This window comes from Misgurnus anguillicaudatus, chromosome 8 (assembly GCF_027580225.2).
Source record: "Misgurnus anguillicaudatus chromosome 8, ASM2758022v2, whole genome shotgun sequence".
NCBI lineage: Eukaryota > Metazoa > Chordata > Actinopteri > Cypriniformes > Cobitidae > Misgurnus > Misgurnus anguillicaudatus.
Window position 1 is genome coordinate 23,743,416 of NC_073344.2, and position 12,790 is coordinate 23,756,205.

The 12,790-nt window shown below is 38.2% G+C and overlaps 1 protein-coding gene across 8 annotated transcripts in view; it reads left to right on the plus strand.

Moving 5' to 3' along the window:
* tead3b (TEA domain family member 3 b) overlaps positions 1-12,757 on the plus strand; it is a 44,485-nt gene extending 31,728 nt beyond the window's left edge. For 3 of the 8 annotated variants that reach the window (XM_055212564.2, XM_055212565.2, XM_055212566.2), the window contains 10 exons: positions 4,088-4,099; positions 5,616-5,744; positions 6,331-6,374; positions 6,461-6,517; positions 7,065-7,129; positions 8,292-8,428; positions 8,508-8,681; positions 8,938-9,081; positions 9,188-9,340; positions 10,334-12,757. In XM_055212564.2, coding sequence (XP_055068539.2) covers positions 4,088-4,099; positions 5,616-5,744; positions 6,331-6,374; positions 6,461-6,517; positions 7,065-7,129; positions 8,292-8,428; positions 8,508-8,681; positions 8,938-9,081; positions 9,188-9,340; positions 10,334-10,447 — 1,029 coding nt within the window. In that variant the 3' untranslated portion in view covers positions 10,448-12,757. The remainder of the gene's footprint in view (positions 1-4,087; positions 4,100-5,615; positions 5,745-6,330; positions 6,375-6,460; positions 6,518-7,064; positions 7,130-8,291; positions 8,429-8,507; positions 8,682-8,937; positions 9,082-9,187; positions 9,341-10,333) is intronic. The other 5 variants (XM_055212568.2, XM_055212567.2, XM_055212571.2 and 2 more) reach the window with 3 other exon arrangements.
* Positions 12,758-12,790: the final 33 nt, after the last annotated feature.

Sequence of the window (12,790 nt, forward strand, 5' to 3'; positions counted from 1 at the left end):
TTCACGATAAGTTCCAGTTATCTATTGGCTGACTAAAATCTCAACGAGGTCAACATTTCAGCAATGAGGTGCTTGTGTTACAGTTCTCGACAAAGATGAAGGACCTTGTTTTAGTGCAGTGTAGCATGTGTTGTTTTGAAACGCATGATCGCCCCTGCTGTATCGCTGAGCTCTTTGCCTGTTGGCTTTCCTGAGGCTCACTATTTTTCAGTCTTCCTTTTCTCCATATGTGTCTCATCACTGTTGAGTTCTTCTTTTATTATTTGTGAAGAATTGCTTAATGACACAAAGCTGTTTGAATCAGTGGTCCACCCATATTACTTAGTTACCCAGACAAAAGCACCATGCTGAGACCATTCACTCAAAAAATGCTAAGTGTTTCACTAAAACATCATGAAATTTAGTGATTCTGTTTTTATTGACATTCTATGTCTAAGAGGAGATATTGTATGGTTTTTTTTTTAACTTTAAGCACTGTTGTGTTGTATATGGTTGGGTGTGGCGCCCCCTTCCAGTGTTTGCATGAACTACAGGAAGCCTTAGCAAGTGTTATTCAGTTTACATCTTACTTTTTTATATGTTTATTAAAAAGTCCATTTCATTTTATTTAATAGGCCTAAAGTTTACAGTATGTGTTTTGGTTTTGGGAGTGTTTGCAGACAAAACATGCAAGCTTTCTACTTCACACCTAAATGGGATTTTAAGGCCTAGCAAACATTGACTGACTAGTTCTTGTAATCAGCATATGGGTCAAAACACAATACTGGTGTAGGTCTGTTGGTCACATGGACAGTTGATCTGTATCACAAAAGCTGGAATTAAGATGCGTTTTGGTCGATCGGATCACAAGTGGACGACGCCAAAGAAAGGTGTAAACAGGGTGTAAAATGTTTTGAGCTCATCCACTTTCAACCACATTTAGAGGCTGTTTACACTTGGTATTAAGATGTGTTTTCATCGATCGGATCACAAGTGGACAAGAGAGACACATTACGTTTACACCTGGTATTTAAATCCGTCTCTTTTGTCCACTTTCGACCGCTTCTGTGCTGAATACTGTGAGGGGGTGGTCTGTGAGACGGTGGGCAAGTCTCTCTGCTGTCATTCAAACCCGAGCGGGAGTAATTATACGTTTATATGGAGGCAAACTAATATTATGTCGGAGTCCACTGCTTGTTTAGCAAGTAAACATGCTGCACAGAGTTTTGTACGTGTGTATGTAAGAGCTTTCTCTGAATTTTCAGCGCAATTGATGAAATAGGATCGCGCAACTTTCACACGCTTTCAAAACGAAACTACGGAGATCAGCCGCTTAGTTTTATCAATGAAAGGCTAAAAATAGCACTGTTGACCGTTATGTTCACGCCAGAAGTAAAAAAGACGTAAAACTTGTGTTTAATACCTCAGATTAGATAAATGGGCGGAGAGAAGGCGGTCGCGTGTGGCTGTTCGAACGCATTCAACCACATGTGTGTTCCGCAACTCCAAAGCGATCCGATCGAAAGTGGTTTCGACTACCTCTGGATGTGGTTGAAAGTGGTCGAAAGTGGACAAGCTCAAAACGTTTTGAACACCGTTTACACCTGGCATTAACGTCGCCCACTTGTGATCCGATTGATGAAAACGCATGTTAATGCCAAGTGTAAACAGCCTCTAGAGGTAGTCGAAAATGCATTCGATTGGTTTGCTTTTGGGGTGGGTGTAGATGCGCATGTGCTCTCCGCCTATTGATCTAATGTAATGTATTGAGAACAATGTTTTTGATATATCACTCTGACATAATATTAGTTTGTGTCAGTTCAAACCCATAATTTATCCCGCTCGTGTTTAGACGTGCCCAGAGACCAGCTCTTCAAAGTAATCAGGACAGAATCGATTGAAAGTGGACAAAAGAGACCGATTAAAACACCAGGTGTAAACGTCAATGTGTCTCTCTCGTCCACATGTGGTCTAAACGCATCTTATTACCAGGTGTAAACTGCCTCACAGACAGACCAGCAAGACTATCTACAAGTTAATTTATTATTTTTGAAAAATTCTTTAGTTTCACAACTTTAAATAAGAAAAGAAAGATCAAGTGATATGCAGTGTGTTGGTAACAAAAAAAATTACGCCTAAATTTGGAGCTTTTCCAAATGTATGTATCTGACCGGTGCTGGCAAAATGAGTCGAAAATTTCAAACATTTAGAAATTCTCTATAAAAAACTATTCTGAGATTAATTCGATCTTCTATTCCTGTGCAAAATGCAAATTCATTTCTATGCCCTAAGAAACTTCGTGCTTTTATGCAGCACTGTACTGTATGTTGAGCTGTAACACCACTGCTTCGCGGGGCTTATTGCTTTTATAAAACGGTTACTTCATATGCATAGCAGGATTTTATAAAATAAAACACAAATAAGTAGTAATTATATTAGTACAAATATTAGTCTTCCGCCAAACAAAGTAGTTCCTCAGAATCAAGTGTGGCTGAAACAGAGCGCAGTTCACAACCAACACAGACGCAGCAAAGACACAATAAAAATATGATTAAAGACTGTGGTGTTTATTTTCATAAATCAACATTCATCTAATTTATACATTAACATTTATATCGTGCAACTGTTGAAGTGATGATCAAATATGTTTGGAAGCATGCTTAACTCTTTCTCCGTCAGCGTTTTTTTTTAAGTTGCCACCCAGTTTTAGTTTAATGCCTTACAGGAAAATTATCTTCTTTAAATAAACATAAAATAACAAATGAAAGAACAGAAAAAAAACTGCTTTTATCCTACCTTCATTTGTTCTCTTATCACCTCTCAAATTTTCAGCTAAATGCTGAGATAATTCCATTTTTGTGAAGAACTTTTGTAAGAGATCAGATTCAGGGCCATCAAAACTTACGCAGTGTTTTTTAGTGTTGAGTGAATGCGTCAGTGGATAATAGCGGAAATATGAATTTGAGGTAGAAACTCCTCAGGGAACGTTTTCTCTTTATTGACGAAAATGACTCAACAATATTTATTGATATTTATCTGGATATCGCCGTTAATTGTGCAATTGTAGAAAATTAAAAAAATGTGATTAAAGACTGTGGTGTTTATTTCCATAAATCAGTACACAGCAACAGTGGTGCAGTGATACTTATGTAATGCCGTCTGAACCGTGGGGTTACCGGGGTATTTTATAACGTATTTTAACCAATCAAATGAAGAACCAGAACTGCCCGTTTTATTTCTCGTTTTATATAGGTGTGTTTGTCATTGTCATGGTATTAGGAAGTTTTTATTACATACTGCTGACGTTCTTCGTCATACTATGACATACGATGAAGAGTTAAAATCTCTCGTTTCCCGTCCTTGTGCATTCAGAAGACAAATAAAATACCCAGGATCGCCGCCGCCGTGTCTTTCTCATACGCTGCATGGTGTTCAGGATGTTTTGTTTTAAAATGATGAATGAAACTTGTAGAATTGTATGTTTTTGCATTTTTCAAACACTTTAAAATGCTTTTACCAACATGTTTGCTGCATTTGCACGTCTCTCACTGTGCTGGTTACATTCGATTACGTCAGCAAAAACCTTATTGTTTTTGTAAAATTCAGTCAGCCTTTTCACTTGAGTTGAGTTGAGTTTTTTTGCTATTTTCAGCCAGAAAATTTCGGTTCCGAACATTCGGTGCATTCCTACATTTTAGATGTTTAATGACTATTTAGAGCATTGAGATCACCGGACGAGGGCTTAATGTACTTATTTTTATTAAAACCTAAATTTCGACCAAAATCGACATTTTATACTTTATACTCTAGCTCAAAATTCAGATGTGCGCATACTGATTCATTTTGCCTGCATGGGTAACATATGTTTGTTTTCACAGTGGCGGTGTCACTGCCATCATAAATGGGTCATAATATCACATAATGTAATAAGAGCCTGAGTTAATTTTGGATTTACATTATAATATGGATTTCTTTCAACTAAAGGACGGACTTGTGATTTTGGACCAGTATTGTCTTTGACCCATATATCCAACACTAAAGCAACACCAGTTTGATAAAACTAGTTTTGCAAATGTTGTACTAATGGTCTTTCTTTCTTTTGATTCAGGCCATGAACTTGGTAAGTGTGGAAGTGCGAGTTTTTATTTTTGCTTGGCTTTGCTTGGCTGTCCTGCAAAGGTTCATTTTACATCCAGCACTGATATTATTATTAAAGTCCTGTCTTCTTGCTCTGCGGTGTGCATAGATTGCTTATAATTCTTAAGTCAATAATATGCTTGGGCGTTTCGGTCTGTGAAGTTTCCATGTCATAGCACTTTTAGTTCTTGTGGATCATTTAGAAGCTTATTCAGGAATGAAGGGTTTATAAAAGCAGGTGACTAAATTCAAGTCGATCAATTAATGTGTTTGTGTTTTTAAATGAGCCTCAAGTCTGTTTATTATCCACATTAAATGTTCAGCCTCTGGAAAATGGGAATGACCTCCAAACACACCAAAAACATCATCTTTCATTGCGGAGGGTGTTTCTTTTATTTTTTTAAATTACAAGTAGAAACTCAGCCAAAATGTTTTCTTCAATGGTTGGTCAGATTGGCTGGCGTGTGTTGAAACATGAAATGTAATGGTGTTTGTTGATGATGGAAAGTGTGCTTGTTTGAGAAATTTAAGGTCATTTAAGGTATATATATATATCCATTTATGTATTAACTTTTGTAAGTCAGTGAAACCATGAAACAAACAGCTAGTTTAGCAAAGCATAAAATGCAATAAATATTTAAGTGGACAGGTTTTCCACACTATTTGAGAAAACGAATAAAACTAGACACCAATAAACAGTTTTCTTTACGTATATGTTCAATGAAAAATTAGAGACAAATGTTTTATAAACGAATTAACATAAATGTGATCACATTGTTGAATATTTAATATTAGAGATGCACCGATTTTACATTTTTCCACCAAAACCGATAGCCAATTATTCGGACTGATATCTGCCGATACTGATAGTTTGGAAATCTAATTTCTGAAGATGTAATTCATTCACATAATGACCATTAATAATAAACATTAAACTAGTGATATTTATTTAGATTTTCTATACTCAGAGCTCAGATTCATTGTATTTTCCTGTTCTCTTTTGATTGACAGGATATATCGGCCATGACTATCAGCTGTCTTGAACTATCGGCCGATAGCGAGAAAAATTACTTTTATCAACCAATACCAATTATTAGCTTATATATCGGTTCATCTCTATATTTAAATATTTTATATATATATTTTGAATATATTATATTTTACTTTTACTTTTTTCATTAAAAAGGAAATCCAGAGACGCATGCATGGCACATTATTAAATCATTTACTTCATGTTTCATTTTTAACTTTTTTTGTCAAAATTTGAAGTGCATTTGGATTGAATAAAATGAGTATATATTGCTCTATGTGACCCATTTGCTACTCTTGATCTTCTTTTATAAACATGTCCTTTCCTCTGACCTCCTGTATCTAATGCTTATGTCATATTGCAGCAGGCTGCTTTGCATTAATGAAAACGCTATGTTTTGTCTTTAACAATAATCTCACGCCGTTTTGTCTGTGTATTATTTTTCACCTGTGTTTCTTCATCTCCACAGGATCAAGCATCCAAAGACAAAGCTCTCCAGAACATGGCGGCGCTCTCCTCCGCTCAGATCGTGTCTCCCAGTTTAATCAAGAATCCTCTTCCACCTCTTCCGCAGTCTCCTTATCCCCCCGCTGCACGGGTACTGTATGAGAATTGGTGATGCTGTCATTATATATAATTTAGACCAGGGGTCACCAACGTGGTGCCCGCGGGCACCAGGTAGCCCGAACAGAGTCTCAACTGTAATATTTATTCATTACTGGTACATATTTTTTATATTAGCTTGGCTTGGTTTACGTATGTTAAGTAAAACAAAAACGTTTTAAGTAGACTATATCAAAAAGTAGCCCTCCAGATTGTTTTATACATTGTGGTAGCCCTTGCTTATAAAAAGGTTGGAGACCCCTGATTTAGACTTTCATTTTGAGAATTATGCAAAACGTAACCCATTACACTTATGCATTTTGCAGAAATTTAAAGTATATATTTTATCACTATCTGACTTATTGCTAATGCAATGCAAATGCAGTAGTGATCGCTTACGACACATTTAGCAAGTAAGTCTAGCATGCAAAAATTTTGTGAATGGTGCTTCATGGGGTCATGCAAAACCTGTTTTAAATGCTTCATTATGTAGCTATGCCACAGATGCTGCCCATAGACTTTAAGCCTTGTTTACACATTGAAATAATTTTGGCTAATTTTATTCATTACTTGTTTTCCAGTTCTGGCCGGCTCCTATCCCAGGACAACCAGGACCCTCTCAGGAGTGAGTATCCAATGAAAACATCATGTGTGTTTCTGTGTGCGTTTGTGTATATGGCATGTTTAATGGATCATATTTTTATGCATCAGGCTGGTTCTTAAGCACAACCCAGTGAGAAGTCCTGGGCTTGGTCGCACCAGCTACGCGTAAGTTCCCTATGCAGACAAACCAAGTCTAAACCGAGCTTAACGCGATCTTTAAGTAGCCCTGCCCTTCATGTGGGAAGTAAATAGGATGTTATGACATCCTTTATTTATTTTGAATACATAAAGTATGGCGATGTGGGTTCAGTAGTTATGCCGAACACACAGTCCTTGTACTTGTACACAGTTTTATCATCAACCGTGGAAAGCCGCTCTTGTTCAAGACCTACTCCTACTTTTTGGCAGCGTGCTTAACTACGTCTGTACAGTATGTGCTTTGCTCTCTGATCAGAGCTCCAAAATTAGAGTTTTCAGACTCGAGTGCCTGTTATCAGACAGAGATTTGAACACATGACGCTATACTCCTACACTGAAGTAGATGAACTTACGCTCAGCTGATACAGCCAATAAGAACTGCGGGATGTGAAACGTTAATGTGTGAAATATGCCACCTCTGAAAAGCCTCTGAAATCAATAAAATGATATGTAAACCTGTAGTGAATTTGCATTTTATTTGTTTACATATTATCTCATTCTGATCCCTTTGCAGTATCAAACCTTTTGCACCAGGCCCTTACCCGAACCTATCAGGACCTGTTCAGCAAGCCATAGCACGTAAGTGTCCTATATTGTTCATAGCATATTCCTTACTGATTGTCTTATTGAAATGATTTAACTCGGTGTCGAGATGATTTAACTCGGTTGGGTTAAAATGCAAAACAGGCATATGAGGTAGAGGTCTTCCAAAGAAATGTACCCAACCCAAATCACTTTTTCCCCTAATCCTGCTTGCATAAATATTTTTTTTTAAAGAAAGATTCGAACTGAGACAAACCCCCCAAAAATTAGACCCGAGTCTGAACCAGTGGCAATTTTTTTTAAACCCGACTGGACCCGAATTTAAACAGCCGAGCAACGACGTGTGTGCAGTCTGCATCCCCGCAACCACCAGTCAGACAGAAAGAAACCGCGTTGTCCTCACATCCAAATTGGCCGCAGCTCCATTTATTTTCATTTGTTATCTCCGCTAAAATGAGCATTCAAAATTGATTGACAGGTCTGTCTCAACGAAAATTAACTTACCGCCAGCCACACAATGTTCCAAGCGCTCTTGGCAAACAGATGAGGGGTTGAAAAAGGACTCAATGCACACACGCTCGATTGTTCGGGTCGTCTCGGGTCCGTTCTGCAAAAACACATTTATTTTAAATTACCTGAGACCCCAAGACGCTATTATTATACCCGACCCGTTGGGATTTAAGTAGACCCGTGAAGCCCTCCTAATATGAGGTCATGTAATGACAATGAAGTGTGCTACTGTTTATAATTAAAAGTCTACATCTTCTCTTATGTGGCATTCACACCAGACGCGGAAGAGGCGGCAAGCGCAAGTGATTTGCATGTTAAGTCAATGCAAAGACGCAAATAGGCATCTTGCCGTGCAGTACACGCGAATGGTGCGGAATTGAGCGTTGCCACGAGATATTGCCAACTTTGGCGGATATTTGTCGCGTTAACCAATCAGGAGCTTGCTCTAGTAGTCACGTGATTACAGGGAGCGAGCGTAGTCGCAGAACCCTTTCTCGTGACGCTAATTTCCGCATTAATGTCTCAAATGACTAGATTTTCACAAGCGAATATAGCGAGTAAACTCAAAATGTTCAAGCGTCCAACTATGTGCAAATAGCGTGTTTTTGCCGCCTCTACCGCGGCTGTTGTGAATGCATAGTTAGTGATTCTTCCCTCACTATCGCACCCTTGTGTTGTCCCTATTCAGCATACGAACCTCTGGCGCCTCCTCCACCTCCGGTGGCCACCGCAGTGCCCGTGTGGCAGGATCGCACCATTGCCTCCTCTAAGCTCCGCATGCTGGAGTACTCTGCATTTATGGAGGTTCCACAGGACCAGGATAACGTGAGTAGAGATTGTTCATGAATTTCAAAGTATGAAATACTTAATACTTAACGGTATTGTCAAATGTTTCCTTTCACAGTATAGCAAACACCTGTTTGTCCACATTGGCCAGACCAACCCGTCCTACAGCGACCCTCTTCTGGAGGCTGTGGACATACGGCAGATCTACGACAAGTTTCCAGAGAAGAAAGGTGGACTCAAGGAGCTGTACGAGAAAGGCCCTCAAAATGCTTTTTTCCTGGTCAAATTCTGGGTGAGTTACAGATATTTCATGATGATATAGCTAAGCTATGCAAACAAACCCTGAACCATGGATATTATACTGTAGTTCATGTATCTCTCCCAAGAAAGCGATGGGATCACAATGCTATTATAATGATTATTGGTATCGTATTATTATGCAATTGGACAGTTTTCACGATAAAATCAATGAAATAATGTCGTATTCTTGTATTAGAGACCAGAATATCATACATAGTTGACTTATGTCATTTATTTCTTCATCTCAGGCGGATCTCAATAACAGCAGCATTCAGGACGGGCCAGGCTCCTTCTACGGGGTCAGCAGTCAGTACAGCAGCTCTGAGAACATGACCATCACCGTCTCAACCAAAGTGTGCTCGTTCGGCAAACAGGTGGTGGAGAAAGTGGAGGTGAGCTTGTTTGCCAAAATGATCAAAATGTTCACATGATGGTAGTGCACAACTTCTCTTTGATGGTCTTGCCTGCTATTAACATCCACGTTTATTTGATTTACAGACAGAATATGCCCGCGTTGAGGGGGGGAAGTGTTTGTATCGTATCCATCGTTCTCCCATGTGTGAATATATGATCAACTTCATCCACAAACTCAAGCACCTGCCTGAGAAATACATGATGAACAGCGTATTAGAAAACTTCACCATCCTACAGGTAAAAAGTCACAAAATTTACCTGCAAAGATGTTTGCACTCCATCGTTTCACTGTTGCATTTACGCATGCATGCATTAGCATTTACACATGCATGCATTCGCATTTACACATGCATGCATTCGCATTCACACATGCATGCATTCGCATTTACGCATGCATTCGCATTTACGCATGCATGCATTCCCATTTACGCATGCTTGCATGCATTCCCAGTTACGCATGCTTGCATGCATTCCCATTTACGCATGCTTGCATGCATTCCCATTTACGCATGCTTGCATGCATTCCCATTTACGCATGCTTGCATGCATTCCCATTTACGCATGCTTGCATGCATTCCCATTTACGCATGCTTGCATGCATTCCCATTTACGCATGCTTGCATGCATTCCCATTTACGCATGCTTGCATGCATTCCCATTTACGCATGCGTGCATGCATTCCCATTTACGCATGCGTGCATGCATTCCCATTTACGCATGCGTGCATGCATTCCCATTTACGCATGCGTGCATGCATGCATTCCCATTTACGCATGCGTGCATGCATGCATTCCCATTTACGCATGCGTGCATGCATGCATTCGCATTTACGCATGCGTGCATGCATGCATTCGCATTTACGCATGCGTGCATGCATGCATTCGCATTTACGCATGCGTGCATGCATGCATTCGCATTTACGCATGCGTGCATGCATGCATTCGCATTTACGCATGCATGCATGCATACATTCGCATTTACGCATGCATGCATGCATTCGCATTTATGCATTTGGCAGAGCATTACAAGGTAAACATTTATTCAACATGTTGGCTCCCCATGACACCTAAAGCATTGCTCTGCCACTGAGCTATACATAAGCGGTTAAAGGTTTTTAGGTTTAAATGTACATAGGAGGTGAATGTACATTATGTTTTTGCTCACATATACCTATAAATGCGCTCTCCAAAGATGCTTTACATTTTCTTTTCTCTGTTTAATGCATTACAGGTGGTGACCAACAGGGAAACGCAGGAGACTCTATTATGTATAGCGTTTGTATTTGAAGTGTCGACAAGCGAACATGGGGCACAATACCATGTCTACAGGCTCATTAAGGACTAGTTACTTCACAATCGATTCTGTCAGCAGACTTCTTTTGCTTCACACACTTCCTCTAAACAAACATGGAGGACTATGCCAAATTGTTCGAACATCAGAGGAATACGCCAAAATGTTACAAAAAACCAAATGTTTCGCTTGTGTTTTAATTCAGGTGCAGAATCGAATTGAGTCCTATAGTATTACTCTGTTAAAAAAGTTTTTATATGTTTTTAAATGCCTTAAATACAAAATGGGTCACATTGGTTTTTGTTGCATATAGAAATCGTGATGTCTTTAAAGCTTTGTTTTGTCTCCACTGAGGGAATGTGAATGTGTTAATGGAATAGAGAGTCTTTAATGCGTAAAGACAACGTGTGCCGTCTATAACCAGAGCGGTACATGCAGCATTTTACAGTGATGTACTAGGTTGAATGTCATGTGCATATTTTACCCCATTATTATTAAAAAGCAGAAAAAATAGTTTTTTATATTTCTTGCATAAAGCAATCAAGGCCTAATTTTTTTACATTGTGACATTTTTAAGTCATCATAATATCAATTCCTTATCGTATAAATATTTAATATGTATAGTGTATCATTTGTTTAAGTAATAGAGCAAATGTGTTTACAATAAGCCTAATTGTCTTTATGCAAAGGAAATAAAAAATAATTTTAGGGTGAAATGTTGCCTGTACACCTTGTCAACGAGTTCACTAGTTTGTAAATGAGGACCAGGTTGGCCAGCAGGGGTTTACAGTCATCTTTATAAAGGACAAGATCTACTGACAACACATTATCAGTTTCCTGAATACAAAAGATTATGGCTGTAAAGTCGGTTACTAAGCTAGCTAATGTCTTTATAACAGTCGAAGAGGTGTCATTAAACCGTTTGCAGGTACTAAAGGATATAGATAAGTTGAAATAGTGAGTGCCTTTTTTTTAATAAACACTAAGTTGATTGATACTCTGAAGTGCCTTTTGACTACCTCTTAAAATAGTACGAATAGGTAAAGCGATCAATTTCTTTATACTACATCATGACAAAGTATTTAAGTCGGCCGTTTGTCAATGTTTTCTAGAGATTCATAAACTAAGGAAAGGTCAAACTGTTTAAAGGTCAAACCTGGCCGTGGACATGAATCTGTCGAGCTAAATGTCCCTGTAGTACGAAGAAAGTGGCTTCACAGTTTCTACCCATCAATACGATAGATGTATGATGGGACAATACCTGTATAGGTATACCTCTTATTCCCTTGTCTTTTTTTAATGGAGGATGTTGTGTTTGTTTTCTCTGGTGCTCTCAATCCCTAAAGAAAATGTTAGCATTTCCAAACTTCTCTTTTTTTCTCTTTCACTGTGTAGCTTACATTTTCAACAAGTAAATTACTTTTCGGTTTACTTGTCAGAACCTTTAGTTTTGGGTTATAGCATCAGGTTTCATCTCTTGTTTGTTAAAAGTCTAAAAAGGGAAAGCTATTAATTTCACCCTGCACATCAGCACTCGATCACCTTACACAGGATGTACAGCACCTGATTTACAGTTTGTATGGTTTGTGCATCTCTGTAGTGTTTTTAACTCCCTTTAGATGTAGATTTGGGATCAAAGTTCAGTTGTGTTTATGGTTGTAGTTTACTCTGTTGAATGCACCAGGTGTTCAGCATGGATTTGCATTATCATTGAATGCCATTTGAACATACTGAACTAAAAGGTTTTATTAAATGCCATCATCTTTTCTACTACTGAATTTTACAAATAATTCGATCAAATTCAACGTTTGAAGTGCCTGATTCTGATGAAGCCATGTTTGTTCAATCTTTTCAATTTCAGAAGGCAGCACTGTTATGGTTTAGTGCTCGATAACATTTTTATGTCCAGATGACAGTCAGTATAGTAAGATTTCTGAAGGTACTGCTAATTTTTAAGTACATGAGACAAGCAGAAATGTAATGTATATTGGTTCAGCGTTAACCTACATTATCGTGTTTGACGACAGTTTCCTCAATTGTATTTTTTTCTTGGCTCTCTTCCCTTTTTTTTATAATTATTGTTATTATAATTATTAATTTTATGTTTGCTCTTTGACTTTCGATTGATGCTGTATGCATAAGTTGAAAATGTTGTGTGTTACTTTTATTTTCATGCCATAATAGTGGTGTTGGCAAAAGCTTTCCCCCATTTTTTTAACAGGATTGTTGCCTTGGTTACCAATTGTGCATTGCAATTATGTATTGAATATTTTCATTGTTAGGGGTTTGTACAATATAATCAAAACAATGTATAGCAATACCAATAAAAATGGCATGGGTCTCCTTGGACCATATTTCTTACAACATATTCGTTCATTTGTTAAACTGTTTTAAAGC